The sequence below is a fragment of the Sus scrofa genome, chromosome 2 (genome assembly GCF_054392235.1).
Source record: "Sus scrofa isolate SSC_HxYL_T2T_F1_AM1 chromosome 2, Sscrofa_HxYL_maternal_Yorkshire_Landrace_v2.0, whole genome shotgun sequence".
In the NCBI taxonomy this organism is placed as follows: domain Eukaryota; kingdom Metazoa; phylum Chordata; class Mammalia; order Artiodactyla; family Suidae; genus Sus; species Sus scrofa.
Genome location: NC_139384.1, coordinates 153,739,414 through 153,766,128, shown reverse-complemented (window position 1 = coordinate 153,766,128; position 26,715 = coordinate 153,739,414). Strand labels below are relative to the sequence as shown.

General features: G+C 59.5%; 1 protein-coding gene and 1 long non-coding RNA gene across 24 annotated transcripts; one reads left to right on the top strand and one right to left on the bottom strand.

The window, feature by feature from the left end:
• Window positions 1-1,129: 1,129 nt before the first annotated feature.
• Window positions 1,130-24,609, top strand: ARAP3 (ArfGAP with RhoGAP domain, ankyrin repeat and PH domain 3). Of its 23 annotated transcripts, none has more exons than XR_014838918.1 (33): window positions 1,130-1,175; window positions 2,810-3,318; window positions 3,435-3,496; window positions 3,593-3,704; window positions 7,332-7,532; window positions 7,671-7,740; window positions 7,979-8,099; window positions 8,212-8,391; window positions 8,471-8,577; window positions 8,810-9,009; window positions 9,099-9,184; window positions 9,332-9,514; window positions 9,670-9,805; window positions 10,654-10,770; window positions 11,157-11,304; window positions 11,399-11,501; window positions 13,532-13,751; window positions 14,443-14,506; window positions 14,749-14,912; window positions 17,497-17,709; window positions 17,964-18,069; window positions 19,002-19,149; window positions 19,482-19,550; window positions 20,472-20,546; window positions 20,641-20,755; window positions 21,603-21,731; window positions 21,822-21,955; window positions 22,171-22,253; window positions 22,349-22,384; window positions 22,474-22,583; window positions 22,685-22,822; window positions 23,020-23,058; window positions 23,563-24,609. XR_014838918.1 is itself a non-coding variant. In XM_085014834.1 (33 exons), the coding sequence occupies exons 8-33, from the start codon at window positions 8,311-8,313 to the stop codon at window positions 24,046-24,048; spliced, it is 3,444 nt and encodes a 1,147-aa protein (XP_084870960.1). In that variant the 5' UTR covers window positions 1,130-1,175; window positions 2,810-3,318; window positions 3,435-3,496; window positions 3,593-3,704; window positions 7,332-7,532; window positions 7,671-7,740; window positions 7,979-8,099; window positions 8,212-8,310; the 3' UTR covers window positions 24,049-24,609. The 23 variants fall into 23 exon arrangements, 9 of the variants coding, with proteins under 9 accessions (XP_084870960.1, XP_084870957.1, XP_084870959.1 ...); XR_014838920.1 differs by having other exon boundaries at window positions 22,349-22,425; window positions 22,520-22,583; XR_014838913.1 differs by having other exon boundaries at window positions 8,207-8,391.
• LOC106509593 (uncharacterized) lies at window positions 24,589-26,641 on the bottom strand. The gene is made up of 3 exons (XR_001307246.3): window positions 26,284-26,641; window positions 25,980-26,187; window positions 24,589-25,450 (listed from the first exon to the last, which is right to left on the bottom strand). It is a non-coding gene; the product is annotated as an uncharacterized LOC106509593 (long non-coding RNA).
• Between the last annotated feature and the right edge of the window lie 74 nt (window positions 26,642-26,715).

The window sequence follows — 26,715 nt, the reverse complement described above, 5'->3', positions numbered from 1 at the left end:
TATTATCATTCTCTTTCTCAGACCCAAGGGCTCCAAGAGGCTGAAAACGGCAGTCCCTTTCCAAGCTGGAGCAGCTGGGGGAGGTGGGGACCACTTCCCCACATCCCCCTCGCCTTCCCCTGAAGCAGGGGTCTCCCCCGAGCTACTGACAGTTCCTGTGTCTGCTGACTCACAGCCAACTTCCTCTGGTACAAACAGGAAAGCACGGTCGGCCAGCAGGCGCCCCCCCACCCCCCCCAACACCGCACAGCTAAGGGCCAGCCCAGCTCGGAGGGGGAAGTGCCTCAGGCCCTGGGGGACGCGCTCCCAGGCGGGGCTCCAGGCAAGCTCGCAGGGGGGAGAAGTGCCGGTTCTCCGCAGGCACCCCAGTCCCCTCCCAGTCCCCTCCTGAAGAAAACACTGCAGCGGGGGGGGGGGGGGGGGGGGGGGTAGAAGAGGCTTCGCCCCAGGATGGAAAGGCTGCCTGCTGGGTCGTGTGCAGCCCCAAGTCCTGCTCTGGGAGGAGGGCTGGTGCTTTGCTGGCCCTCATTGGGGCGGGGGAGTGGGGGAGGCCAGGCCAGGCTCTCGGGGAGGGAGAAGCAGGTGAGGAAGCCTCTGCAGGGCCTCGGCCTCTCTCCTCCAGGCCGGGAGGTGGGCCCTGAGGGTGCCCAGCTGGCAGTGCTGGGCTGTCATCGACGTGCGGATGGACTCCCGCTTCTGGTCCCCTTCCCTCGATAACTGAGAACCAGCGTCCTGCCACCCTGCTGGGCGGAGGACAGGTGCCCTGGAGGCTTAGGGCTCTGTCCTTCTCCCTCCGCGGGAAGAGCCGAGGGGACGCAAAGCTGTCCTCCGCAAGCGCTCTCCTTCCCGCTCTGGTTCCACCCCCGCCTCTTCGCCCCTCTGGCTAAAGCTGTCACGGCCTCCAGCCCTGTTCCGGTCCCCCCCTTTCTTGGCCCCTAAAGGGGCCGAGCTGGCCGAGCCGGGAGATAAGCGCCGCGGTTGGGTAAGGAGCCCAAACCTGCTCGAGGCCGCCGCTTGCACAAGGAGCGGCCGGGGCCCCGCGGAGGGAACCGACGAGCGGGACGGGGCGGGGCCCGGCGGGGGAGGGCGGGGGGGGGAGGCGGGGCCGGCGCGGCGGGACCGGAGCCTCGGACGGCGCGGCGGCACCGAGGAGCGGACGGCGGGCGCCTAGTGAGGTGAGGACCCCCGCGGGCCCCTGCCTCGCAGACTCCTCCCCATCACCTCCTCGAGGGCCCTCGTGGGCTCCCCGGGCCCCCGCGCGCCGGCGGCCCTGCCCTCCCCGCCCCCCCCCCGGCCTTCCCCCCCGCGCCGCCCGCCGCCCGCCGCCCCTCCTCCGCTTGCGGCCCCTGCCCCCTCCCTCCTTGCCCCCTCCCTCGTCGCAGCCCCCGCAGCCCCGGCCCCTGGCCCCCCCGCATTCCTGCCCCGCGCACCTCCTGGTTCCCAGTCCCGTGCCCTCGGGTCGCGCCTGAGTCACCGGGAAACGGGGCTCTGAGTCAGGGCCGGAGGTACAGCGCTAGCTTGGGGAGGGGGCTCCGGCTACAGAGAGGCCAGAGCTGCCTCTGAGGCCAGAGGGAGCCCTAGTCGGGACCCCGCAGGAGACAAACAGGGAGAGAGCCGTAGGGGCAGAGGCAGCGACGCAGGTCCGAGAGCAGATCGATTCCAATTGGAGACTGAGGCAAGAGGCGTATTGACAGAGAACGAGGAGAGGGACAAAGATGGGTCAGAGGTAGAGAGGGAGTTGGGCAGAGACAGGCAGGGCGTAGAGGGGAGACCCAGGGAGACCCAGTCCAGGTAGGTCTCCCTATAGACCAGGGTCTGGGTCAGGCTGGCCGAATGGGACAGAGCCTCAGAGACCCGGGTCCCAAGGCACACGCGGGGCAAAGGAAAGCTCCACAAAGGAGGCGTGGAGGAAGCAGAGGTAGGGATGTCATTTCACACCGCTGGGTCCCCACAGGGTGGGCGCGCCTGTGCGCATACACGTGTGGGAACAACGTGCGGCAGGTGGGTGCGCAGTGGGGGCCCCGGGGGACCCAGGCGTCCCGTCCCTCTGGTCCCGCTCTGGCCCAGCTCTCCGCCCCATCCTCACTCCCCAAGTGGCCTCTGCCCAGATGTTGGTACTGCTCAGGGCCCTCTGGGCAGCCTGACCAAGGCAGGCAGGATGTGGGGGCGGCCCTGGCTGGAGGGACAGGAAGGAAGTCTGAGCGGAGACAATAGGTGGAAGGGGAGGAGGAGCTGGGAGCCCCAGGGATTCGGACGATGGCCTGAGGACGATGGCCGGAGCCTGGGCCTGGGCTCTGGAAACCAGCGGGAGTGGGACCTGCATCCCCCTCTCCTCTCGTGCCACAGCTGCCCCTGTCCCCACTTCATGCCACAGCGGGATCCGGCCACTTCATGGGCGCCTCCTGCCCACGGCCTCTCTCACCCTGGCCCCTGCAGAGCCCGGCGTCTTGTCCCAGGCGTACCTAGCTGAGGGGAGCAATGCGGAGGCAGGGCTCTGCCCCAGACCCGGAGTGGCGGGGCTGGGGGCTCAGCACCACCGCCCACTGGCCTCTCCCCTCCCTGTGCCTTAGTTTCTTCATCTGCCACTGAAGGGGTTCGCCTCCGATGAGAAGGCCCTTTCTGACGTTCTGGGCTGGCTCTGTCTCCAGATCACAGCCCTCTGGTGCTTTTTCTTTGAAGGCAGGCTGGGTCTGGTGCCCCCTGTCCAGGCCTCAGACTCTGGGGCAGGGAGGGGGAATCGCAGCCTGAGCCCTCCCTTCACCTGCCCCTCCCCCCAGCAATGGCCTGAGCCCCCATGGCTGCCCCTCAGGACCTGGACATCGCTGTGTGGCTGGCCGCGGTGCACCTGGAGCAGTATGCAGACGCGTTCCGGCGGCAAGGCCTGGCTACAGCGGGTGCAGCCCGGGGCCTGGGCCACGAGGAGCTGAGGCAGTTGGGCATCAGCGCCACAGGGCACCGGAAGCGCATTCTGCGCCTGCTGCAGGCAGGCGCTGCAGAGGGCTCCCCAGATCCCCGGCCGGACAGTGCCATGGAGCCATCACCCAGCCCAGCCGCCCAAGCCCAGCCCGCCAAGCCTGTGCCTAAGCCCAGGACGGTATTCGGTGGGCTCAGTGGCTCCACCCCCACCCAGAGGCCTGGCTTGACTTCGGCCCTCTGGAGGCCAGAAGCAGCCGGGAGCGCAGAGTCCAGCCCGAAGTCCCCCTCTGTCCCCGCGTTCTCCGCTGAGCAGTCTTCAGCCTTGAACACCGTGGAGATGATGCCCAATGCCATCTACTTTGGCCTGGACCTGAGAGGCGGGGCACAGGCGGCTCAGGACACGTGAGTGAGACTGGTTTCCTGGGGATCTGGCGCTGGGCAGGGGCAAGAAGGAGCAGGGCCTGGGGGCTTGTCCTTCCTTCTCTCTCCCTTAGTGACCCCCGGACTGTTCCCCTTAGGGCTCCAGACAGCGCCCAGGCAGCTGCCCCCACCCCTGCCCTCAGGCCCGCAACAGGCACAGGTAGGTGGGCGATCAGGGGTTGGGGAAAGGGGGCGGGGTCCTTCAGGGTCTCTGACCCCACCGGCCTCTGCCCCGTCTCCCCCTGTCTCTGGCCAGTGCACATCATGGACCCTGGCTGCCTGTACTATGGTGTCCAGCCTGTGGGGGTCCCAGGGGCCCCCGACAGAAGAGAAGGCAGAGGTGTCTGTCAGGAAAGGGCTGAACACAGGTGAGTGGTCTGGAGGGGACAATGGCAGGAAGGGGGGAAGCGGGAGGAGTCGCTGAGCCTGTGGTAGCCATGTATCCTGTTATTTGCCAAACATGCATTGAGTGCCCACTGTGCCAGCTGGGTTTTCAAGACATAGGATGATCGTGCAGACCTTGTCCCCACCTCAGGCAGCTTGTGACTCAGTGGGTCAGCAGGACGTAAAGCAAGTGGCCAAATAAATGGACATATAATTTAAGACAGGGAGAAGTGCTTTGCGTTCTTTCACTTAACAGTCTTTATTGAGCACTTACCGATTGCCAGGTATTGGTGTAGATACTTGGGATAGATCAGAAATCCCTGCTCCTGGGGTTCCCATTGTGGCTCAGTGGGTTAAGAACCCAACATAGTGTCCGTGAGGATGTGGGTTCGAGCCCCGGCCACACTCAGTAGGTTAATGATCTGGCGTTGCCGCAAGCTGTGGCGTAGATCACAGATGCGGCTTGGATCTGGCGTTGCTGTGGCTGTGTTGTAGGCCGGCAGCTGCAGCTCTGATTTGACCCCTAGCCTGGGAACCGCCATATGCCGCAGGTGTGGTCCTAAAAAGAAAGGAGGAAGGGAGGGAGGGAGGAAAGAAAGAGCGAGAGAGAGAAGAGAAAAGAAAAGAAAAGAAAAGAAATCCCTACCCTTGTGGGGAGATACTCAATTAACAATAGATACAACTGGAGTTCCCCCCGGCTCAGGGGGCTAAGGATCCAGCATTGTCATTGCTGTGGCACAGCTTCAATCCTTGGCCTGGGCAATTAAAAAAAAAAACAACAAAACGATGCATAAGGTAAATGAATCACGCCATGTGCTAAAAGGTGGTAAGTTCCATGGAAAACACCGAGCAGGGTAAAGAGGGCTGGGGCGGAGGGACGGAGGAGCGGGCTGCGGGTTTTCACTGAGAGTGGCCAGGGTGTTAAGAAGATGACATTCAAGCCCAAACTCGCAGGAAATCAGGGAGTTAGCCCTCTTCTAGGAGAGGAGTGTTGCAGGCGGGAAGAGTGGTTGAGTAGAGGTGTAAGGAGGCCGTGTGTCCAGGGGGTCCAGAAGCGACGACTAGGCTGGCAGGGCTGGGGCGGAGTGGGCCAGGGAGGGAGGGGTAGGGGGGATGTCGTCAGAGAGGTAGAAAGGGCAGAAGGGGCCAGTTTGGGGAGGACCTTACAGGGACTTTCGCTTTTAGTCTAAGTGAAATGGGAAGCCAGCCATCAGATGGGTGTTGACTTGGCATTTTAAGGATCTGTCTAGTTGCTGAGTCAGGACTGGTCTGCAGTGGGCAGGAGCAGAAGCAGAGAGACCAGCAGGTGGTGGAGCTGGGACGGTTCAGGCTAGGGGCGAGGCGGTGGAGAGGACAAGGAGCGGTTGGATTTGGCTTGTATTTTGAAGGCAGCCTCTCCTGGCGAACTGAGGTGTGAGAGAGACGAGCAGGCGAGGGTGGCTTCGGGGCGTTCAGTCTGAGCTGCGCTGTCTGCTGTGGTGGCCGGTAACCACGTGTGACTGCCGAATGCATGAAACGTGGCTAGTCTGGTGTGAGATGCGCCGTAACTGAAAGAACCAGTCTCAAAGGCAGGTCAGCAGCACTGCTCGGAGCCGCTGAACGTTCCTAGGGCTGCCACCCGCTGAGACGGGCGAGACTCTGGGTAAAGCGGGGGAGCTGGGGGCGGCTTAGGAGTCACGTTTTGTATGTGTTGAATCAGAGGTGTGTATAGAACACCCACGAAGAGGGGGCAAATAGGCCGCTGGCTATCCGAGTCTGGGCTCTACGGGAGAGGCCTGGCCTGCAATCCCGAGGTATGGCCTGTCTGCGTTGGGGGGCACCTGCAGCTGTGAGATTGTGCGGGGCACCCACGCCCGGGACCGGGCGCACTCCAGGATCAAGAGCTTTGGGGGAAGAGGCAGAATCAGCAAAGCGGGTGGAAAAGAAACAGTTAGTGAAATAGAAGGAAAATCAGGAGAAGTCGATGCCACAGAAGCCGCATGAGAAAAAAGGGTCGAGGAGGAGGAGGAGGGAGAGGTCAGCTGTGTCGGCGCCGCTGCGAGCCGGGCAGGACGAGCGCTGAGAACTGACCCCGCCGCTGGCAACCTGGCCGCCACTCGGGACTTGACAAGCGCGGGCACCGCGAGCTTGATCGGAGTGGGCTCAGGAGCGGACGGAAGGGGAGGAGGTGGAAATGTGAAGACTGCATTTTTGCGGAGTTTTTCTGCAAAGAAGAGCAGAGGGTTGGCGTGGTTATTGGTAGTGGAGGTGGAGTCGAGAAAGGAGTTTTCAGAGCACGGAGGGCTCCGCGTGTTCACAGGTAACGGAGGGGGTGGGGGGGAAGAAGCAGCCGCGGGGGAGAGCAAGGGAGAAAGTCAGCGGTGATAGCCTGGGGCAGGTGAGAGGACCAGGACCGGCGGAGTGCCCGGAGGACAGACTGGCTTTAGACAGGGCTGTTTCTCATAGCACCAGGAGGAAGGCAGTGTGCGCGTGCGTGTGTAGAATCAGGCAGATGATCAGAGTCTGTGGGGATTCTCGTCTGATTGCTTCAGTTTCTCAGTGAAGTGGGAAACTAATGGGGGAGAGGAGAAGTTCTCAACCTGGGCTGCACCCCAGCCTGGGGGACTTTTAAAATGACACATGCCTGGACCGTGTTCCCAGAGATTCGAACAGAAGTGTCTGGTGTGAGGGTCGTATATGGATATTTTTAAGTTTCCCAAGTGACTTTGTGCAGCTCAGGTAAAGAACCACTGGGAAGTGTTGGGGAATAATAGAGGACTTTCTGAGCAGATAGAGCTGAAGGATGGGAAGCAGCAGCCCAGGGAAGTGTGTTCCAGGCAGAGGGAACAGCATGTGCAAAGGCTCTGAACTAGGAGAGAAAAGGTGACTGGGCCACAGTAAGCGATGGGGGCGGTAACAGGATGAGGTCAGGAGAGTTGCCACAGTTTTACTGTACGAGGCCTTGCGGCTCCTGGTCAAGAGTTTGGAGTTGTCCTAAGAGCAGATGGGAAGTCAGTGCAGAGTTTCGCGCAGGAAGTGAAATGATCTCATTTGCAGTCTTAAAAGAACTCTGTGGTGGAGTTCCTGCTGTGGTGCAGTGGGTTAAGAATCTGACTGCAGTGGCTCAGGTTGCTGCAGAGACATGGGTTCCATCCCCGGCCTGGTGCAGTGGATGAAAGGATCTGAAATTGCCACAACTGTAGTGTTGGTGGCAGCTGCAGCTCAAATTCAAGCCCAGAAACTTCCATATGATGCAGGTGCTGCCATTAAAAAAAAAAAAAAAAAAAAAAAAAAAAAAAAAAAAAAAAAAAAGCTGTGTGGAGGTTTAGTGGGAAAATTGAGATTTGGTGGGAGGGTGACAGTAGAAGAGAAACAGGTGACCAGTTAGGCAGGTGCCATCAACTCGGTGAGAACTGATGGGCGCTTGCTCCAGGGAGAGGAAAGGCAAGACCTTTTCAGAGAAAGAACCAATTAGAGTTATTGACAAGATACAGGGAACTGAGGCAGGAAGCCATCCACACAGCCTTTCCCCAGCTTGTCCACCACGTGGCCCTAATGGCAGGGAGAGGGACGGAAATGTCTCAAATGAAAAGTCTACCATGGGCGTGTGTCTCTCTCTCGCCCCCCACCAGGCTCAGCAGGCAGGATCTGGAGGCACGGGAGGACGCGGGCTATGCCAGCCTTGAGCTGCCCGGGGCTGCTCCCCTCTCGCTGCCCGCCCTGGACACGGACCCCAGTGATGACCTCATTTCACCCTATGCCAGCTTCTCCTCCACGGCAGACCGCCCCATGCCCCTGCTCAGCGGCTGGCTAGACAAGCTCTCCCCTCAAGGGTGGGGCTGCTGGGAAGGAAAGGGGAGGGGGGCGGGAGGCTGGGGGGTGGAGGCCAGGTCTCCAGTGTTCCCGGATCCCAGGGGCTCCCCAGGGTGCAGCTTCCAGCACTTAACTGATGGCGCCCCTCCCTTCCCCAGAAACTACGTCTTCCAGAGGCGCTTCGTGCAGTTCAATGGGAGGAGTCTGATGTACTTTGGCAGCGATAAGGTGGGTCCCGGAGATGCTCCTTGGGGCCTGGGGCGAGGGAGGGGGAGGAGGGCTGAGAGAGGCTCAGGATTGGAAGGCCGCTCCCGCCACGGTGGGAGGTAGGCACGGCCTGACTGATGCCAGTACCTAAAGGCGCTAGGTTAGCAGCCATAGCCCACTGCCTGTGGAATGAGTGCTGAGCTCATTAAAAGTTGGCACTGAGTCCCTGTCCCCATGGGTCGATGGGCTGTCTCTCCAGGACCCCTTCCCCAAGGGAGTGATCCCTCTGACTGCCATCGAGATGACCCGCAGCAGCAAGGACAACAAGTTCCAGGTCATCACCGGCCAGAGGGTGTTTGTGTTCCGCACAGAGAGTGAGGGTAAGGGCCAGAGCCCCCCAGCGCGCCCCCCACCCTGGTCAGGGCAGGCTGGGGAGGCCGAGTGAGCCCACAGCCCACTGACCAACCGGCTTCCCGTCCCCGGCCAGCTCAGCGGGACACATGGTGCTCCACGCTGCAGTCCTGCCTGAAGGAGCAGCGCCTCCTGGGCCACCCCCGGTCCCCACAGCCGCCCCGACCGCTCCGCACGGGCATGCTGGAGCTGCGGGGACACAAGGCCAAGGTGTTTGCTGCGCTGAGCCCCGGAGAACTGGCGCTGTACAAGAGCGAGCAGGTGAGGAGGGCCGGGCCAGGGCCCTGAGGCCTGATGCTGCCCCTTCGGGCCTCACTGTGCCTGCCCTCGGCCCCACCAGGCCTTCTCTCTGGGCATCGGGATCTGCTTCATTGAACTGCAAGGCTGCAGCGTCCGGGAGACCAAGAGCCGCAGCTTCGACCTGCTCACGCCGCATCGCTGCTTCAGGTGGGGCCCGGACGGACAGGCGCAGGCTAGGGGCGAGACTTTTGAGGGGCGCCCAGGGGTCCAATGTCAGTGGGTGTGAACTGCTGAGAGCCCAGTGAACAGGGTCAGGGATGTCAGGAGGGTCTGGGCTGGTCCCCGTGTGGCTGGTGGCGGTTCCCGGAGGAATGGCCGGGGGATGGGCCAGGTAAGGGGGACATCCTTGCCCACGGACTGGCTGTTCCCCCCCCCCCAGCTTCACAGCCGAGTCTGGGGGTGCTCGGCAGAGCTGGGCGGCCGCTCTGCAGGAAGCAGTAACCGAGACCCTGTCTGACTACGAGGTGGCTGAGAAGATCTGGTCCAATCGCGCCAACCGGCACTGTGCCGACTGCGGGGCCTCGCGCCCCGACTGGGCCGCTGTCAACCTGGGCGTGGTCATCTGCAAGCAGTGCGCGGGTGAGCCTGGGGCCGTCGGCGCCACGGGCAGAGGGAGGGTGTCGGAGGCAGGAGGGCTCAGGGCGCCCTTGGCCTTCGCACCCTAACAGGTCAGCACCGGGCCCTGGGTTCCGGGATCTCCAAGGTGCAGAGCCTGAAGCTGGACACGAGCGTCTGGAGCAATGAGATAGTGCAGGTGAGGGGGCAGAAGGGGGAGAAGGTGGGGGAAGGGGATCGGGAGCAGAGCCAGAAGAAGCCCTTGGCTCCAGCCTGGGGACGGGATTGGAATGTCAGGGGACTCTTGAGTTCCTGTCCCTTGCCTCTGCCCCTTGTCACCCTACAGTTGTTCATTGTCCTGGGCAATGATCGTGCCAACCGCTTCTGGGCAGGGGCACTGCCCGCAGGTGAGGGGCTGCATCCAGATAGCACCCCCGGCTCCCGGGGAGAGTTCATCTCCCGGAAGTACCGGCTTGGGCTCTTCCGGAAGCCCCACCCCCAGCACCCCGATCACAGCCAGCTTCTGCAGGTAGGAGGGAAGGCGGGCGGCGAGCAGGGATTGGGGCGAGCCCTCTGCGTGAAAGGCCCAGACTTGGAGGGCGGGCGGGTGCAGTGACGGGAAGACTGTCCACAGGGCTCTCTGGTTGGGTCTCGTGGTTGACAGAGGCCCTTCTCCCCCCGTAGGCGCTGTGTGCAGCCGTGGCAGGACCCAACCTGCTAAAGAACATGACCCAGCTTCTCTGCGTCGAGGCTTTTGAGGGAGAGGAGTCCTGGTCCCCCTCAGCCCTCGACGGCAGCTTCCCTGGTGTCCTGTCCTCAGGTCTCCCGTGCCCACGAGAGTTCCCCGCCCCCGTCTGTGCCTTGGTTCTGCCGGGGGCCCCAATTACCCCTCAGCCAGCCCATCACAGTGGCCCAAACTGGGAAGTTTCCCAGCTTCCCACGTCCTCTGGATCCTATTTTTGGCTGTTATGAAATGACCAGGGATGACCACTGCCTGGAGTGGATCTGGATGCTCGAGATGTTGGTGCTGGTCTACCCCTGACAGGGTCAACCCACAGGCCAGGTGTCACCTCCCTGGGGGAGTCTGACCACAGAAATGGTCACCTTAAAGAGGCTGGTGTCAGAGTTCCCGTTGTGGCTCAGCACTTTAAGAACCTGACACAGTGTCCATGAGGATGTGGGTTCGATCCTTGGCCTCGCTCAGCAGGTTAAAGATCTGGTATTGCCATGAGCTGCGGAGTAGATCGCAGATGTGGCTCAGATCCCGCATTGCTGTGACTGTGGTGTAGGCCAGCAGCTCCAGCTCGGATTCAACCCTTAGCCTGGAAACTGCTATATGCTGAATGTGGGACCATAAAAAGAAAAAAAAAAAAAAAAAAAAAAAAAAAAGAGGCTGGTCTCCACTGGTCAAGCCAAAGAAGGGCCCGAGACACTTAGAGGATGACCGGTGTTCTGAGCCTCCACCCAGAGCTGACTGGTTGGCCTAGAAGCCTCATCACTTCCTGGTGCCTCTTTTCTAATCGGGGCAGCAAGGTGTCCAGCCACCCTGGGCTCTGCATGGCCTTGCTGCCTTTGGAGTTGGGTTCCACTGTCTTCTCTGAGTCAACCCTTCCCGGAGGGGGTCAGGCCACCCCACTGCCCTGGCCTGACCGCTTCTGTCCTTTGCAGACCCCTCCCCTGGTGTGTACAATGAGGTGGTCGTGCCTGCCACCTACAGCAGCTTCCTGTACTGCAGTCCCATCAGCAATAAAGCTGGCCCCCCACCCCCTCGCAGGGGACGGGACGGTGAGAGGGGAGCCCAGGGGTGGGAGGAGCCGGGCAGAGAGCGGGATGAGTGGGAGGGACGGGGAGGACAGGACTGGAGGGGAAGGGGGGGCCTTGCCCTGGGCGGGGCCGGGTGCTGGGGACACAGGCCGAGAGGCTGTGCTTTGCGGTCGGACTGTGGGTGTCAAATCCCAGCCCTGCTGCTTTCTCCCGGCTGCTCAACCTCTGAGCCTCACTTTCCCCATCTGCAAAGCAGAAGCGCATAGAGAACCCCCCTCTTAGGGCTGTCTGAAGAGCGTGAGTCATACGGTGGCGGAGGGCTTAGCCTCGAGTCACTGTCTGGTACACGGAGTTCTGACAGTGGAACCCGAGCTCTGCCACCTGCTGACCGCCGCTTCCCCTCGCAGCTCCCCCCCGACTGTGGTGCGTGCTGGGTGCAGCGCTGGAGATGTTTGTCTCCGAAAGCAGCCCTGAACCCCTCAGCCTCATCCAGCCCCAGGATGTCGTATGTCTGGGTGTGAGCCCTCCACCCACGGACCCAGGTGACCTCGACAGGTAAGGCCCTCGTGGTCCCCGAAGCCCCCTTCCTGAGCCGGAGCCACCAGCCCGATGCTCACCTGCTCTCCCGTCCCGGGCCTCGTGTCTCCAGGTTCCCCTTTGCCTTTGAGCTCATTCTCACGGGCGGGAGGATCCAGCATTTTGGTACCGATGGAGCCGACAGTCTGGAGGCCTGGACCAGTGCCGTGGGCAAGGTGAGCACGGTCCCCTGTCCCCATCTGCCCCGTCCTGTCCCCTCCTATTCCTGCAGCCACTGCCACCCCCTCCACTCAGAGCTAAGGTTCACTGAGCGCTCGTTCTGTGCCAGGCCCTGGGTTAAACGCTGTCCACGCGCTATCTCATTTAATTTTTACAACAGCCCTCAGAGGTCAGAATTATTAATATTTCACACCAAAAGAAACTCAGTCTCAAAGGGTGTGAAGTCACTTGGTCAAGGCCACAGAGCTAGGAGGCAGGCGAACCCAGGACAAAAATCAGGCCTCTGTCTCTAAGCTCACAGGCCAAACCTCACTGTGCTGGGCCTCCTCCCGCAGAGAGGCTGCCTCTGACTCCGACTCCCTTCCCTCAGCCCCTCGTTCTCCAAGTCCAAGGGCAAAGCCGCCTGCACCTGCCCCAGCCTCTGCATTCCCAGACAAGCCGGTCTCCTTGCACCGTGCACACCCTGCCTGGCATTAAACGTTCAGGCACTAGATAGAGTTCCCTGGTGGTGCAGAGGTGTAGGGATCTGCTGTTGTCACTGCAGTGGCCTGGGTTGCTGCTGTGGTTGGGGTTCAGTCCCTGGCCCGGGAATTTCTACAGGCCACATGCAAGGCCAAAAGGAAAAAAAGTTGAGGTGCCAGAGTCAGGTATCCTGGGATTTGAGTCCTCCGGCTCCCAGCCTCTGAGCCCCTCCATGTGAGCAGAGTGGGTGTAAAAGCCCCACTTCCGAAGGCTGAGGATCAAGGGACACGCAAGGCCCACACTGCCTGGCACGCGGCGAGCCCTCCATCTGTGGTGCAGATGGCGACAACGACGACGACGGTGTCTGCCGTCCCTAAACAGCTTTTCCGCCAGCCCTGCTCCACCTTCACCTCGCCACCCTGGCGCCCTCCCGACAGCTTCGTAGAGGGTTGTATGCTCAGGAGCCTGCAGTTCCTCCTTAACCCCTTGCGGCTGACCTCTTCTGAGCTGCTGCCCTGCAGGTGGCTGGTGACTTCTCTTTGCTCAAGTCCAAGGGCTTCCCTTTGGCCTCGCCAGGTGGCCTCTGCCTCTGACACTTGGGAGGAAACGCTCCATGGATCTGGCTTCTGACCCCCTCTCCTGGTTTGCCCGTAACTCTTCACACCAAGACATTGTCCCATGTCCTGTAAGGGCTGTCCCCTGGTCCTCCCGGCCAGGTCCAGGTCGCCTCTTATTATCCACTTGCTAAAAATCCCCTTTAAGGCAGTGTGGGCTGCAGACTGGGACTCCGTTAGGGCCCGAGACCGGGCTGAGAGCCAGCATTTAGAACCTTTCATAGCAGCTTGACAGAGGGATTTTATGTGTGGCATCTAATTTTTTAAATCGGGGGCTTCTCTTTTGTGTCTTTCCTTTTTCGTTTCATTTTCCTAGGAATTCATTTTGCTGTGGTGGGGTTTTCGTTGTTGTCATTTTGGCTGTACCCTCAGCACGTGGAAGTTCCCAGGCCTGGGGTCAAACTCACGCCACAGCAGTGACAATGCTGTATCCTTAACTGCTAAGCCACCAGGGCATTCCCGTTTTCTGTTGTTTTTTAATGAAAGTATTCATTAGTGATGAGAAACTAGGAAAAAAACAACTCCCTGCTCCTTCTGCCGAGTCCTGCTCGAGGTAGCTTGAGAAGCACTGCTCTGAGGGTCATCTCGAATGGTCCTTGCTAAGAAGCCCTTCAAATAGCCTGCGCGCCCCCGGAGCGGAGGACTTCCCGGGCAGCGTGCCTCTAGCCGGTGGCTGCTCGTTTTGTCTTACCGCTGCACCCCGCTTAGGGGCCTGGGCTGCCTGCCGCACGGGCGCTGCTCTGCTGGCCGGAGCACAGTGACCGAATGGCCTTACTGTCCTCTCTCCATCCATCCGTCTCCTTCTCTGGTCTTTCCTTCACTCTCCCCCTATCCCTTTTCACTCCCCGTTCCCTCTGCTGGCTCGGCATGGCTTTCTGTGCCTTTCCCGGTCCCCCCCTTACTTCTCTCCCCGCCCCCCTCTCTCCCCACGTCCCTCTCCTGCTTCGCAGTGGTTCTCGCCGCTGAGCTGTCACCAGCTGTTGGGCCCTGGGCTGCTGCGGCTGGGCCGTCTGTGGCTGCGGTCCCCTTCCCATACCGCCCTGGCCCCTGGCCTCTGGCTGGCTGGCTTCGGACTTCTGCGTGGAGACCACCTCTTCCTGTGTCCAGCACCAGGCCCCGGCCCCCCAGCCCCCGAAGACATGGTGCATCTGCGGCGGCTCCAGGAGATCAGTGAGCAGGGCCGGGGACGGGGTGAAGGGTGGCCATGGCGGGGTCGTGGACCTTCCTCTTGAGGCTCCCTGTGGAAGACAGCAAGAACAGGGGATTCAGGCACAGTTTCTGGAGTCCCATGGCCCAGATTTAGAACCCACCTCCATCACCTCCTGCCTGTGTGACCTTGGACAAATTACTTAACCCCTCTGTGCCTTTGTTGCCTCATCTTCCCAAGAGGCACAATGATTGTATTGTATCGCGTTTCAGAAAAGGCGGTGCGTGTCGGACACTTATCACAGAGCCTGGCAGGAGGCATCTCATAAGTAATAAATATTATGTGTCATGAATGTCATTGTCATCATCATTTGGAACCACTTGCTGGTTGGGGACAGGGAGAGGGGCCTTGGAACTCTCATTTCCCCCTAAAAGAGGAACACTGTAGGATAACGTTTTAAGGTTTTGGTGACGGGAAACTTGACTTCAGGCTCAGCTTTGCCATTTTATAGTAGGCAATCTGAGGCAAGGCACTTAACCTCTCTGAGCTTACGTGTCACCTCTTAAACGGAGACAGCAGTACGTAAGGCACAGGATCTAATGTAGTGTTGTTTGCAAGGCTCCTAGCGTGGACCCTGCACACCTAGACACCTGCTAACCACCTGTCACTGTGCTGCTGGCGATAATGATTAACGTCCCGCCATTCTCCTCCCAGGTGTGGTCTCAGCAGCTGACACCCCAGAGAAGAAAGAGCATCTGGTTCTGGTGGAGACTGGAAGGTAAGTCTTGCCCCTACATTTGACCCCGGGCCCCTCTATCTAGAGCACAGCCCGCACCCTCCACCCTGGCCTGCTGGACCACTGCTCACTTCCTCAAAGTCACTTCCCTCGTCCCCGGGGCCCTGTGCGGGTTGGGTGTTGCTGCCCCCTGCTGGCGACTCTGGGAAGTGTGGTTCTTGCGCTTCAGGGCCTCTTGGAGGACGCCCCTGGCGCGGCTCTGACGCAGGTCTTTCGGGTCTCAGGACCCTGTATCTGCAGGCAGAGGGCCGACTAGACTTCTCCGCATGGAGCGCAGCCATTGGCGGGGCAGCCGGTGGCGGAGGCACGGGGCTGCAGGAGCAGCAGATGAGCCGGGGCGACATCCCCATCATCGTGGACGCCTGCATCAGCTTTGTCACTCAGCACGGTGCGTGGGTACTGGCTGACTCCGAGCCGGTGGAGGCTGGGGAGCGTGGGCCTATGACCCTGGCAAGCTGCTCTGCCTTTCTGAGCCTCACTTTCCTCATCTTTAAAATGGGGCTCCTCACAGTCTCATTTCCCAGGACAGTTGCGAGAGTGGGATAGGATACAAAACCGTTTCGCTTGGGACCTGCAGGTACTAGGTGTTCTAAGGCAGCTGTTACTGGAGTGTGGGCATGGCAGGAGGGTGGCCCTGGCAGGTGACTGGAGATGCAGAGCCATGGAGAACAGAGGGGGCAGGCGCCAGGCCAGGGCCAAGCTGGGCAGCACAGTCCTCGAGGGTCTGTCTGAGCAGCCGTATTCTGGGTGGGAGCTTTTCCAGGCCTACAGGGTCAGCTCTGCAAGGGGTTTCCAGAATTCTTTGTAAGTTTTTGGCCTCTGCTTTAGCCTCTTTCCCAAGTAAGGACCAAATGGAATCTTGTTTCCCACAAACCCTCTTTAAAAGGCTGGAATCCTGGGGAAGAAAATTCACAGAAAACTGGGGAGGAAGGTAAAGGGGAAAAAAAGGCACATCCACGCACCTGCAAGGAGTTGTGCTTGCCCCGTGGACAGTGGATCGTCTGTGGCTCGTGACCTTCTCCAGGCCTTGGCAGTAGCCTGGTGCCCTGCCAGCCCCTGCCCCCTGCCCATTCTCCCCGCATCCATGGGAGCAGCCAAGTCAGAGCTCAGGGAGAAAGCCCAGAGAAAGGGTGGGTGTTGGTCCCGCGCCGCCACGGTGCCTGCGCTGCCACTCTGCATCCAGCACCTGTTTACAGAGCTGTTCCCCTGAACGAGGAAGGTTCTGTGAAGCTCAGAGCTGGCGGAGACGGGTAATAAAGGGAATGAATGCAGGCCGTTCTCGTTATTCACAGTGGTTACATTCTATAAAGTCCCTGAAAACGCTGGATGCGCGAATGCTGAACCATTGCCCCAGTGGAAATACAGGGCGAGGTTCCTGGGAAACGCTGGACATATTTTTATCAGCTGGTCAATACATAACCTTGTTTTGAGTGTGTTTCTGTTTAATGACGCTTTATTTTTAGGGCCACACCTGTGGCATATGGAGGTTCCCAGGCGAGGGGTGGAATCAGAGCTGTAGCCGCCGGCCTGCACCACAGCCACAGCCATGCCAGATCCGAGCCACATCTGTGACCTACACCACAGCTCACGGTAACACCTGATCCTTAACCCACTGAGTGAGGCCGGGGATCGAACCCTCGTCCTCATGGGTATCGTCGGGTTCTTCATCCACTGAGCTGCAGTAGGAACTCCCGAGACCCTTTATTTTTTAAGCTTCCCTCTTTAAAAGTTTTTTATTTTATGATTTTTTATTGACGTGTAGTTGCTGTGTAGCGTTATATAAATTATAGGTGTGCACTCCTGTGTTCCACAGTCTTTAAAGGGCATACTTCCTTTAGAGTGATTATAAAACCCTTACTGTAGTCCTCGGGTTGTACAGAATATTCTTGCAGTTTATTTTATTCCTAAGAGTTTATACCTCTTATTCTCCTCCCCATTCTGCTGCTCTCCTGTCCCTCTCCCAGCCCTCTCCCCACTGTATCTGCAGCTGCAGTTTGTTCTTGGTATCTCTGAGTCTGTTTTAAAGACAATTATTTAGTATATATTGTTGATTCGTTAACTTTGGGTTTTGTTTTTTTCTTTTTTTTTTAGGCCGCACCTGCGGCATATGGAAGTTCCCAGGCTAGGGGTCGAATTGGAACTACAGCCACCAGCCTACACCACAGCCACAGCAATGCAGGATCTGAGCCAAATCCTACACCGCAGCTCATGGCAATGCCGGCTCCTTAACCTACTGAACAAGGCCAGGAATTGAACCTGCGTCCTCATGGATGCTGGTCAGATTCGTTTCTGCTGAGCCACTACGGGAACTCTGATTTGTTGACTTTGAATCCACAGCCAGCAATACCATGACTCATGCCTGAGCAAAGCTAATGTGACACACGTATTTTTCCCCACAAGACACATCACAGCCTCTTGTACTTAAGAACACAGGACAGCGCATGGAGGCAATTTTAAACAGTGAGATCCACCCCCCTCCAAAAAAAAAGAAACACAAAAATGCAAAAAATGTGACTCTAAGTATACCCTGAAAATGACATGTTTACCACGTGAGGCCTTAGCCGGGAACATGTCCTTCGGTAGCTGCGAGTTCTCCCCACTCTGCCCGCGTTCACCGTGACAGCAAGTTTTGATTGGAGGGTTGCAGGTGAATTTTAGCAAGTGGGTGAATTCCTAAAGACAGCCCGTGAATACCGGGGACTGAGTACAGTGTGATTTCGGAGGCTGCTGATTAAGGTGCAAGTCGGTGGCGGGGAGATGGAGGGGCGGGGGCTGCTGTGTGTGGCCGCCTGGCCGGGAAGGGCCTTCCGAAGATGGGGGCTGGCGCAGGGGCCTGAGAAGCTGAGGCTGAGGTCTGCCTCCCGAACTCTCCTACCCGCGACGGCCACATGCCATGTAGGGGGGTCACAGATGGGGTGCTGGGGGTGGCGGGGCTTGGGGCAGGGGTGAGCTGAGATGCTGACTGTTCTCAGGGCTCCGGCTGGAGGGCGTATACCGGAAAGGGGGTGCCCGCGCCCGCAGCCTGCGGCTCCTGGCTGAGTTCCGGCGGGATGCCCGGTCCGTGAAGCTCCGACCAGGGGAGCACTTCGTGGAGGATGTCACCGACACGCTCAAACGCTTCTTTCGAGAGCTCGATGACCCTGTGACCTCCGCACGGTTGTTGCCCCGCTGGAGGGAGGCTGCTGGTACTCCCGGGATCCCTAAGAACTCCTCCCTGGGCACCTAAGGCCCAGCGGGGAACTCCACCCACCCCGCCAGGATCCCTGAGACTCCCCTCCCCCACACTCCCCCCATCCCACCCCGCGGAAGAGCACCAGGGACGCGGCTCAGGGCAGGGCGGGAAGGAGGCAGAGACTCTCCATCCTGAGTCTGATTCCCTAAAAAGCCCCCCACTCTCCCTTCCCCCATCCTCTCCACCCCTCCCCCATTCCATCTCCAGAGCTGCCCCAGAAGCATCAGCGCCTGGAGAAATACAAAGAAGTGATTGGCTCTCTGCCCCGGGTCAACCGCCGCACACTGGCCACCCTCATTGGGCACCTCTATCGGTCAGTATAGCCAGACCCCCGCAGGCTCCCTCCCTGACCCCGTCACCTCTGCCCAGGCCCCTGCCGACGTCCTCACAGCCGCCCCACAGACAGCTGCTAAGTGAAGGTGTCACAGCTCGAAGGCTCGCAGGGCGGACTTTGGGGTCAGCCAGACCTAGACTTGCCTGACTCCACCGGCCCAGCGCGTGGCTCTGGATAAGTTAATTGCTCTCTCTGAACCTCCGTTGCCTCCTTTGTAAAAGGAACGTGGTACAAGGAATAGCATCCACCTCCTAGGTTTTATGAGAGTTCCGTGAGATTTTCCTTGTAAACGTCTTACCCCAGCACCTGGCAGGTATGCAGCAAGCCTGCAGAAGCGGTGAGCCATCAGTACTGTTTTATTCGGTGTTCCATGCCAGGCCAAGGATTAGATGTCAGAGATGCACAGAAGAATAAGAGGCCAATCTCCCTGGACAGTCTCGTGGGGAGACAGATTTTTAACGGATTCCAGAGGGAGCTCAGCTGTAGGGGACCGATTACACGCTTTCCCAGGGACTGGACAACTGTGGCCTGCAGGCCGCACGCAGCCCACTCTTTGTTACTGGAAATAAAGTTTTATACATCAGATGCAAAGCCATGTCATGTATTTCCCATGATTCCTCCCACCCTACAAGAGCAGGGGTGCGGAGCTGTGACAGCGTATGGCCTGAACGCCTGAAATATTTACGATCCATCATTTGCCATGAAACATGTGCTGACCCTGTGCATAGGTCTGTCTCTCCCCTAGACCGTGAGCTCCTCGAGGCCAGGACGGTGTCGGATTCACTGCCATGTGGCGGGTGCTTGACCCAGGGCCTCGCCTACAGCAGGGACTCCACGGACTGCAGGACGAGGGAGGGGTGGACGAACGCGTGAGCGAAGCTGCCTCCCTCATGACCCCACACCCCCCGCAGGGTGCAGAAGTGTGCGGCTCTCAACCAGATGTGCACGCGGAACCTGGCCCTGCTGTTTGCACCCAGCATCTTCCAGACGGACGGGCGGGGGGAGCACGAGGTGCGGGTCCTGCAGGAACTCATCGACGGCTACATCTCTGTCTTTGATGTAAGCGTGCCTGAGCCCTGACCTATAGTCCCTCTTCGTGGGCTCTGGATCCTGCTCACCCCCAGCAGGGGCCCAGCCTTAGCCCTTTGAGAGCCGTGCTGCATCAGGACCTACCTCCCAGAGCCCTGTCACCTCCCTTCTAACGTCCCTGCCCCCCTGGTTCTTCACTCTTCTGGCTTCTGACCCTCGCCCACAGAAGCTGTGGTCTTACACCTCTCTCCCTGCTTCCCTCCTTTCCCGGCCCCCCGCACCCCCACACACCCCCACGCACACACACCCCCATGCACACCCCCCCCCCCACGCACACACACCTCTTTGTGGCTCTGCTGCAGATCGACCCTGACCAGGTAGCTCAGATTGACTTGGAGGTCAGCCTCATCACCACGTGGAAGGATGTGCAGGTAACGTGTCCTGACTCGAGACTCCTGAGTGGGCAAGGAGGGGACATCAAGATGGGAAGGTGACCTTCTGCTTCTAGACACGGGCCCTCGGCTCTCTGATGAGAGACGCAGGGAGGGGAGCGCTTTGGGGGGGGGTTCGGTTTAGGACCTGCTCCATTTATTGCACCATGAGAATTCTTCCTACAAAAGGGTCGCAGAAGCACTGCAGTTCCACGTGTAAGAGAGCCAAGGAAGCGTTAGCTGAGTTAGACAAAGAGTGAGAATAATAGCAAATACAGGGAGTTCCCGTTGTGGATCAGCGGTAATGAACCCGACTAGTATCCACGAGGGAGCGGGTTCGAGTTGGATCCCCGCCCCTGCTTCATGGGATAAGGATCTGGCATTGCCCTGAGCTGTGGTGTAGGTTGCAGACCCAGCTCAGATCTGGCGTTGCTGTGGCTGTGGCGTAGACTGGTGGCTGCAGGTCCGATTCGACCTCTAGCCCGGGAACGTCCATGTGCCACGAGTGCGGCCCTAAAAAAAAGCAATAAATAGTAAACAAACAAACACATAGAGTAGCAAACAGCTGACTTACAGTCCCCGCACCTGTTATCTCTCTCGAGCATCACCAGCAGGTAGATAGTCCCGTTTTTTCAAATAAGGAAAATGAGGTTTGGAGGGTGGCTTATTCCAGGTCGTACCGAAGCGAGTGGCAGTGCAGGGACTGGGCCAGTCGGAGCCCACCGCCTTCACCGCCTAGGGAAGCACCACACACGGACCCGCCGGGCTGGGAGTTTGTGCTCCTTAAAGGGCCTGGGTGGTGACCAGGGTGAGGCCCGGAAGGAGCCTGCTGTGGGGAGCACTCAAGAGGTGGCCCGCGGGCTGCTCTGACCTTGACCCTTTGCACCGTCTGTGTCCTGGTTTCTGTCCCCCCGGCCTCAGCTGTCCCAGGCCGGGGACCTCATCATGGAGGTGTTTATAGAGCAGCAGCTCCCGGACAACTGTGTCACCCTCAAGGTCAGTCCCGCGGGGACAGGAGGGGAGGGGAGAGGATGGAGGGCAGGACAATGGCCAGACAGGCCTGGGGCCTCTGCTCTTGCCCCGACCCCAGGTGTCCCCGACACTGACCGCCGAGGAGCTGACCAACCAGGTACTGGAGATTCGGGGCACGGCAGCCGGGACAGACTTGTGGGTGACGTTTGAGATTCGGGAGCACGGGGAGCTGGGTGAGTGTGACCGCGCACCCGAGACGGCCGGGTCACCCCGGACACGTGTGAGGGACGGGCCGGGCCGTGGGTCCCGCCCTCTCGGCGGTGCTCTGTGCTCTCCCCGGCTTCCTTTCCGCCTCGAAGGCGGCTCCTGTGCCCAGGCTCCGAAGGTTGGGGGGACCCAGGGCTCGATCCTCACCTCCTCCTTTCCCTGTCTACACCCCTGCTTGGATGAGCGCATCCATTCCCACGGCTCTAAGTGCCGGGAATAAGCTGCTCCTCAGATGTTTCTGTCTGGCTCCGCCCTCTCCTCTGAGTGCCGGACTCTCACTCCCCGCTGCTTACTTGACGTCTCCACTCGCACATCTCAGAGCATCTCAGATTTAAAACATCTCAGGCCCGGAGGTCCCGCTGTTTGGTTCCTCGGGCACGTCTTTCATCACGCCTGGCGTCTTCTTCCTCCCGTCTCAGGAGGGCTTGCTCCTCTAGTCCTTCGGCCTCCGAGTCTCGCTTTCACACGCCGCCTTGGAAGGGACGGGCCTGGTCCCCGGGCTCAGGCGCCCTGCTGCTCCCTCTCCACTTCCTGTCCCCTCAAAGTTAGTGTCCTCTCAAAGTGAATTGCTTTGCCTACTCATCGGTTGACTCTCTGCTCCCTCGAAAGGCCCTGGACTTCACGGAGGCAGACTGTGTTTCAAGCTCCCCACTGTCTGCCCAGGGCAACGCATGCCTGGCACACAGTCAGTGCGCAGCCAGTGTCTCTGGCTGGATGGTGGGACGGACGGATGAATGAGTGTCTGGGGGCTAAAAAGTTGGGGGCTCCAGGCTGTGGATGGATGATTTGGCTGATAGCTACCTCGCCTCTTAGAGCGGCCCCTGCACCCCAAGGAGAGAGTCCTAGAGCAGGCCCTACAGTGGTGCCAGCTCCCAGAGCCCTGCTCGGCCTCCTTGCTGCTGAGAAAAGTCTCCCTGGCTCAGGCCGGCTGCCTCTTCACAGGTGAGCCCCCTTCCTCAGCCCTCAGCCCCCTGCCCAGGCCTCGCCCAGGGACCCCGCACCCAGCACCTAGCCCTGCCCATCTGTGCCCAGGCATCCGGCGGGAGAGCCCTCGGGTGGGGCTGCTGCGGTGTCGAGAGGAGCCGCCCCGCTTGCTGGGAAACCGCTTCCAGGAGAGGTTCTTTCTGCTGCGAGGCCGCTGCCTGCTGCTGCTCAAGGAGAAGAAGGTGCGGCCCCCCCGCCCCCCCAGGGAGCGCCCAGGGTGCTGGGTGGCCGTGCGGGTGGAGCCGTGCGGGCCCCGGCGCTCCGGCTCTGCAGCCCGTGGTGTTCTCCTCCCTCGCGTGGCTTCGTGGCCCTTGGCCCTCGGTGACCCTTTGACCTCACAAGCCCCCGTGATCCTCCTCCCACCTCCCAACCGCGCCGACCGCCTTCGTGTTCTCAGAGCTCTAAGCCAGAGCGGGAGTGGCCTCTGGAAGGTGCCAAGGTCTACCTGGGAATTCGAAAGAAGTTCAAGCCTCCCACCCCGTGAGTTTCTTCCCCAGTCCTCGCTTCTAGAGCCTTCCTGCCGGCAGCCCTCTGGCCTTTCCGAGCACCCATCGCTCGTCTCCTTTGCCTCCCAGGTGGGGCTTCACGCTGATTCTGGAGAAGATGCACCTGTGAGTAGCTCCCAGCCTGGCTTCTTCTGTGGCCCAGCCAGGTGCCCTGGCCTTCACCTCCTCGCTTTTTCTGTCCTCCGTCCCTCTAGTTGTGACCCCCTCCCCTCCTGCTGACTCCCCTCTGATCACCCTCAGCCAGCTGTCCTGCACGGACGAGGATGAGATGTGGGACTGGACCACGAGCATCCTTAAAGCCCAGGTGAGGGGCAGGAGAGAGCCGAGGGCTGGGTCTGCGGCTCCAGCGCCACCCCTCAGTACCTCCCCTGCCCCCCCGGTGCCAACCCCCTACCCTCTCTCCAGTACGATGACCAGCAGCCAGTGGTCTTACGACGCCGTTCCTCCTCTGACCTTGCCCGTCAGAAGTTTGGCACCATGCCTTTGCTGCCCATCCGCGGGGACGACAGTGGGGCCACCCTCCTCTCTGCCAATCAGACCCTGGTGAGGTGCCCCTCTCCTGCCCCAACCCCGTCCGGATCCCTGCCCATGTCCTCGCCACACTGCAGCGGGAGTGGCGTGTCTGCCAGCCTGGTGCCCCCGTCTGCCTTCTCTGTGCCCCATTCTGCACCCCCCCTGCTGCTGCCAGGCCTCACTGTGTCTCCGTGTCTCTCCCTCCCTGCTTCCCCCACCTGTGCCAGCGGCGACTTCACAACCGGAGGACCCTGTCCATGTTCTTTGTGAGTACGCCGCCCGCTCCAGCCGCGCGCCCGCCACCCTGTGTCCCTCCGTGCTGCCTGAGCATGTGCTCTCTGTCCTTGTCCTAAGGCAGGCCATCAGTGAGTGTGTGTGTGTGTGTGTGTAAGAGAGTGTATGTGTTGGGACCAGAAGGAATGAGGAAACCGAGGGATGATGGGATGCGGTGAGGAAAGGGGGAAGTGGTCACAGGACCTGAGAAACAGGGGGGACGTGGTTAAGTGAATGCGTTTTACAGTCCCACAGACCTGGGTTCAAGCCCCAGCTCCACCATTAACTTACTGTGTGATCTTGGGTAAATTACTTAACCCCTCTGTACCTGAGCTCACTCACCTGCAGTGTAACCATCATACAGGGTTGTTCTGATACCATACACGCAAAGCATTTTGCAGCATCTGGTCAAAAGGAAGCGCTCAATAAATGTTAGCGATTGATAACCCGGGAACTCTAACTCTGTGCCTGCCTCCGGCGGCCCCGTTCCCATCCAGCCGATGAAGTCATCCCAGGGCTCTGTGGAGGAGCAAGAGGAGCTGGAGGAGCCTGTGTACGAGGAGCCAGTGTACGAGGAAGTGGGGGCCTTCCCCGAGCTGACCGAGGACCCCTTCGCCTCCTTCTCCACCAGGCGGGAACAGACAGCCAAGCCAGAGACCCCCCTGGCCAGCCAGCGGTCCTTTGATCAACCCTTTCTGCCCAAGGCAGGCCCCCTGGGCTGGGAGGAGAGGCGGCCTGAGCCCCCCCCAGGCCCCCCTTCAAAGAGCAGCCCCCAGGCACAGGGGTCCCTGGAGGAGCAGCTGCTCCAGGAGCTCAGCAGCCTCATCCTGAGGAAGGGAGAGGCCACCGTGGGCCTGGGTAACCCCTCCCAGCCCTCCAGCCCCCAGCCCCCGAGCCCCAGTGGCCTCGCCACACAGACGCCTGGCTTCTCCACCCCAGCTCCCTGCACTTCCAGTCCACCCCCCGGCCAGCCCCTCACATGACTCCGACCAGCAGTCGGAGGGGTTAGGTAACCAAGGACCCGGGCTCTCCCCGTGGCAGACGCTGCTGGGAGTGTCCTCTGCCCTGGCTGGGAAGACTCTAGAACCCAGCAAGTTGCTGCGCAGGGAGCACAGGGCCAAGGGCCTTCGAGGCTGTGACCTGCTCAGAGAGGGGCAGGTGCTGGCGCCTCTCCAGGCCTCTACTGACATATCTGTACCCAGTAACTGAAAGAAGGGGAGCCGTAGTGTCGGACCGGCTATTTCTCAGAGCCGTAAGGCCTACACGGCTCCCTTCGAGAAGAGCAACTCCTGCTTTATATATTTGATATGTCGGGGTTCTAGGAGGGATTTGGTGTTTGAAAAGAATGGTTTTACTGCATTAATGAAAAGAAAAAAGAAAGATTTGAAAGCCAGAGATCTGAATGATCTCCAGGTTTCTCCTACCCCCGCTTCAACACTCAGGACTGCAGGGAAGCCCTAGAGTGGGAGGGTGGCTAGGGTGGAGAACTGGGGCGAAGAGGAGCCAGAGAAGATGGGTCACTGTTAATAAACCTTGGAACCAAAGGCTGCCATTCATTCATTCTTTCATCCATCCAACAAGCACATACTGACACCTAACTGGTGCCAGGCATCGGGGGTACAGTGTGAACGGAAGAGCTGGGGTCCTTGCTTTCATGGAGCTTCCACTGTCAACGGAGAACACACATTAAGTCAGGGCTGCGAAGAGACTAAACCAAAGTGACATGCTTGTGGAGGTGGCGTGTAGGCCGGGTGGAGGGTAAGGCCTCTACGAAGAGCTGAAACCTAAGGATGAGAAGCCAGGCACAGGCCTGTGGCGTGCTGGCAGAAGGAAGGGAAGGCGGGAGGCGTGGGAAGGGCCCTGGCCTACTGGGGGAAGAGCAGGAGGCTGGAGAGGCTGGAGCAGGGTCGGGGGTGGGGGAGCTGAAGGGGAACGATCTCGGGGGCCCAATGATACCTGGCTTGGAGGCCATGTTACAAGCAATTGAGTTTTAAGGAGGAGACTGATGACATCTTATTTCCTTTCTTAAAAAGAGTGATCACTGGCTCTTCCCTGAACCGTGAGTTGTAGGGGGGAGAATGGAAGCAAGAAGACCAGATTTCAGACCAGGAAACTGATGATGGGGGGGCTGGACCAGGTTGGTAAGTCTGGAAATTGAGAGAAGTTGATCAATAGCAGACATTTTTGGAGTTCCCATCGTGGCGCAGTGGTTAACAAATCCGACTAGGAACCATGAGGTTACGGGTTCGGTCCCTGCCCTTGCTCAGTGGGTTAACAATCCGGCGTTGCCGTGAGCTGTGGTGTAGGTTGCAGACGCGGCTTGGATCCTGCGTTGCTGTGGCTCTGGCGTAGGCTGGCAGCTGCAGTTCCGATTAGATCCCTAGCCTGGGAGCAGCCCAAGAAATGGCAAAAAGACAAAAAAAAAAAAAAAAAAAGACATTTTTTAGAAATAGAATCTATAGGGCTTGCTGATGGGTGGGATGTGGGGGTAGGAGGAAGGGCACCCTGAATCTGGATTTCCCACCTTCCTAGCTGGATGGAGAGTGGGTGTCATTTAGTGTGTGACGGGGGGAGGTGATAGGAAGGATCGGGTTGAGGGAGTCATTTTTAAAAGTTTGAGGTACCTGGGAGTTCCCGTCGTGGCTCAGTGGTTAATGAATCCGACTAGGAACCATGAGGTTGCAGGTTCGATCCCTGGCTTTGCTCAGTGGGTTAAGGATCCAGCGTTGCCATGAGCTGTGGTGTGGGTTGTAGACGCATCTCAGACCCCACATTGCTGTCGCTCTGGCATAGGCGGGTGGCTACAGCTCCGATTAGACCCCTAGCCTGAGAACCTCCAGATGCCACAGGTGCGGCCCTAGAAAAGACAAAAAGACCAAAAATAAATAAACAGATAAATAAAAGTTTGAGGTACCTGTTTAGATATACAAGTGGAAGTGTCAGCGAGCTGCTGGAAATGCGCTTCTGGAGTTTGGGGCCATAGAGAGCAGCCTTTTACAACTCCAGGGTGTGGGGAGGAGGCGCAGGCCATGGACAGGTGAGGAGTGAGCAAACGGGGCACCGATCCTCAGAAAACAGGGCTGGGTGTGCAGGTCCTGGGTGCAGAAACTCCAGAGCAGACCCTAAAGGTGACAGGGGCTTTAGGGGCCGCAAGTCCCCCGTCTCAACTCCGAGTTCACGCCCACTCATTGTTTCATTTCTGTTGGCCTGGGATGTACCTGTCTTTTCCTCTGGTACTGATTCCTTCTGGTTCCAGGCATGTTTCTCACCCTTGCTCGCGCTGGCTTTTCCAGTTTGGTGGGAATTGGGAAAACGTCTGGGACCAGCCCAGTTTCCCACATCGGACGCATCTTCGCTCAGGCATCCAGTGATTCAGTTTCCCTGGTCACAGGTTGAGTTCCACGCCATCCTTCCTCCTTCGCGCCGGGGATTGGTGATCTGCATATGTAAATAAGTGATTAGAAATAATTACGGGCTGAGTCAACAGCTCCACTAGAAATAGAACCCAGGCGTCTTGACACAGAAACCTGGGGTTCACCCCACTGCCGAGCTGACGCGGCGTCCACCCGGCAGCGCGGACCCTTTCCGGGGTAGTCGCAGCCTAGCAGAGATTCAGTTCCTCTGCGGCCCCCTAGCGCTTCGCAGACCTG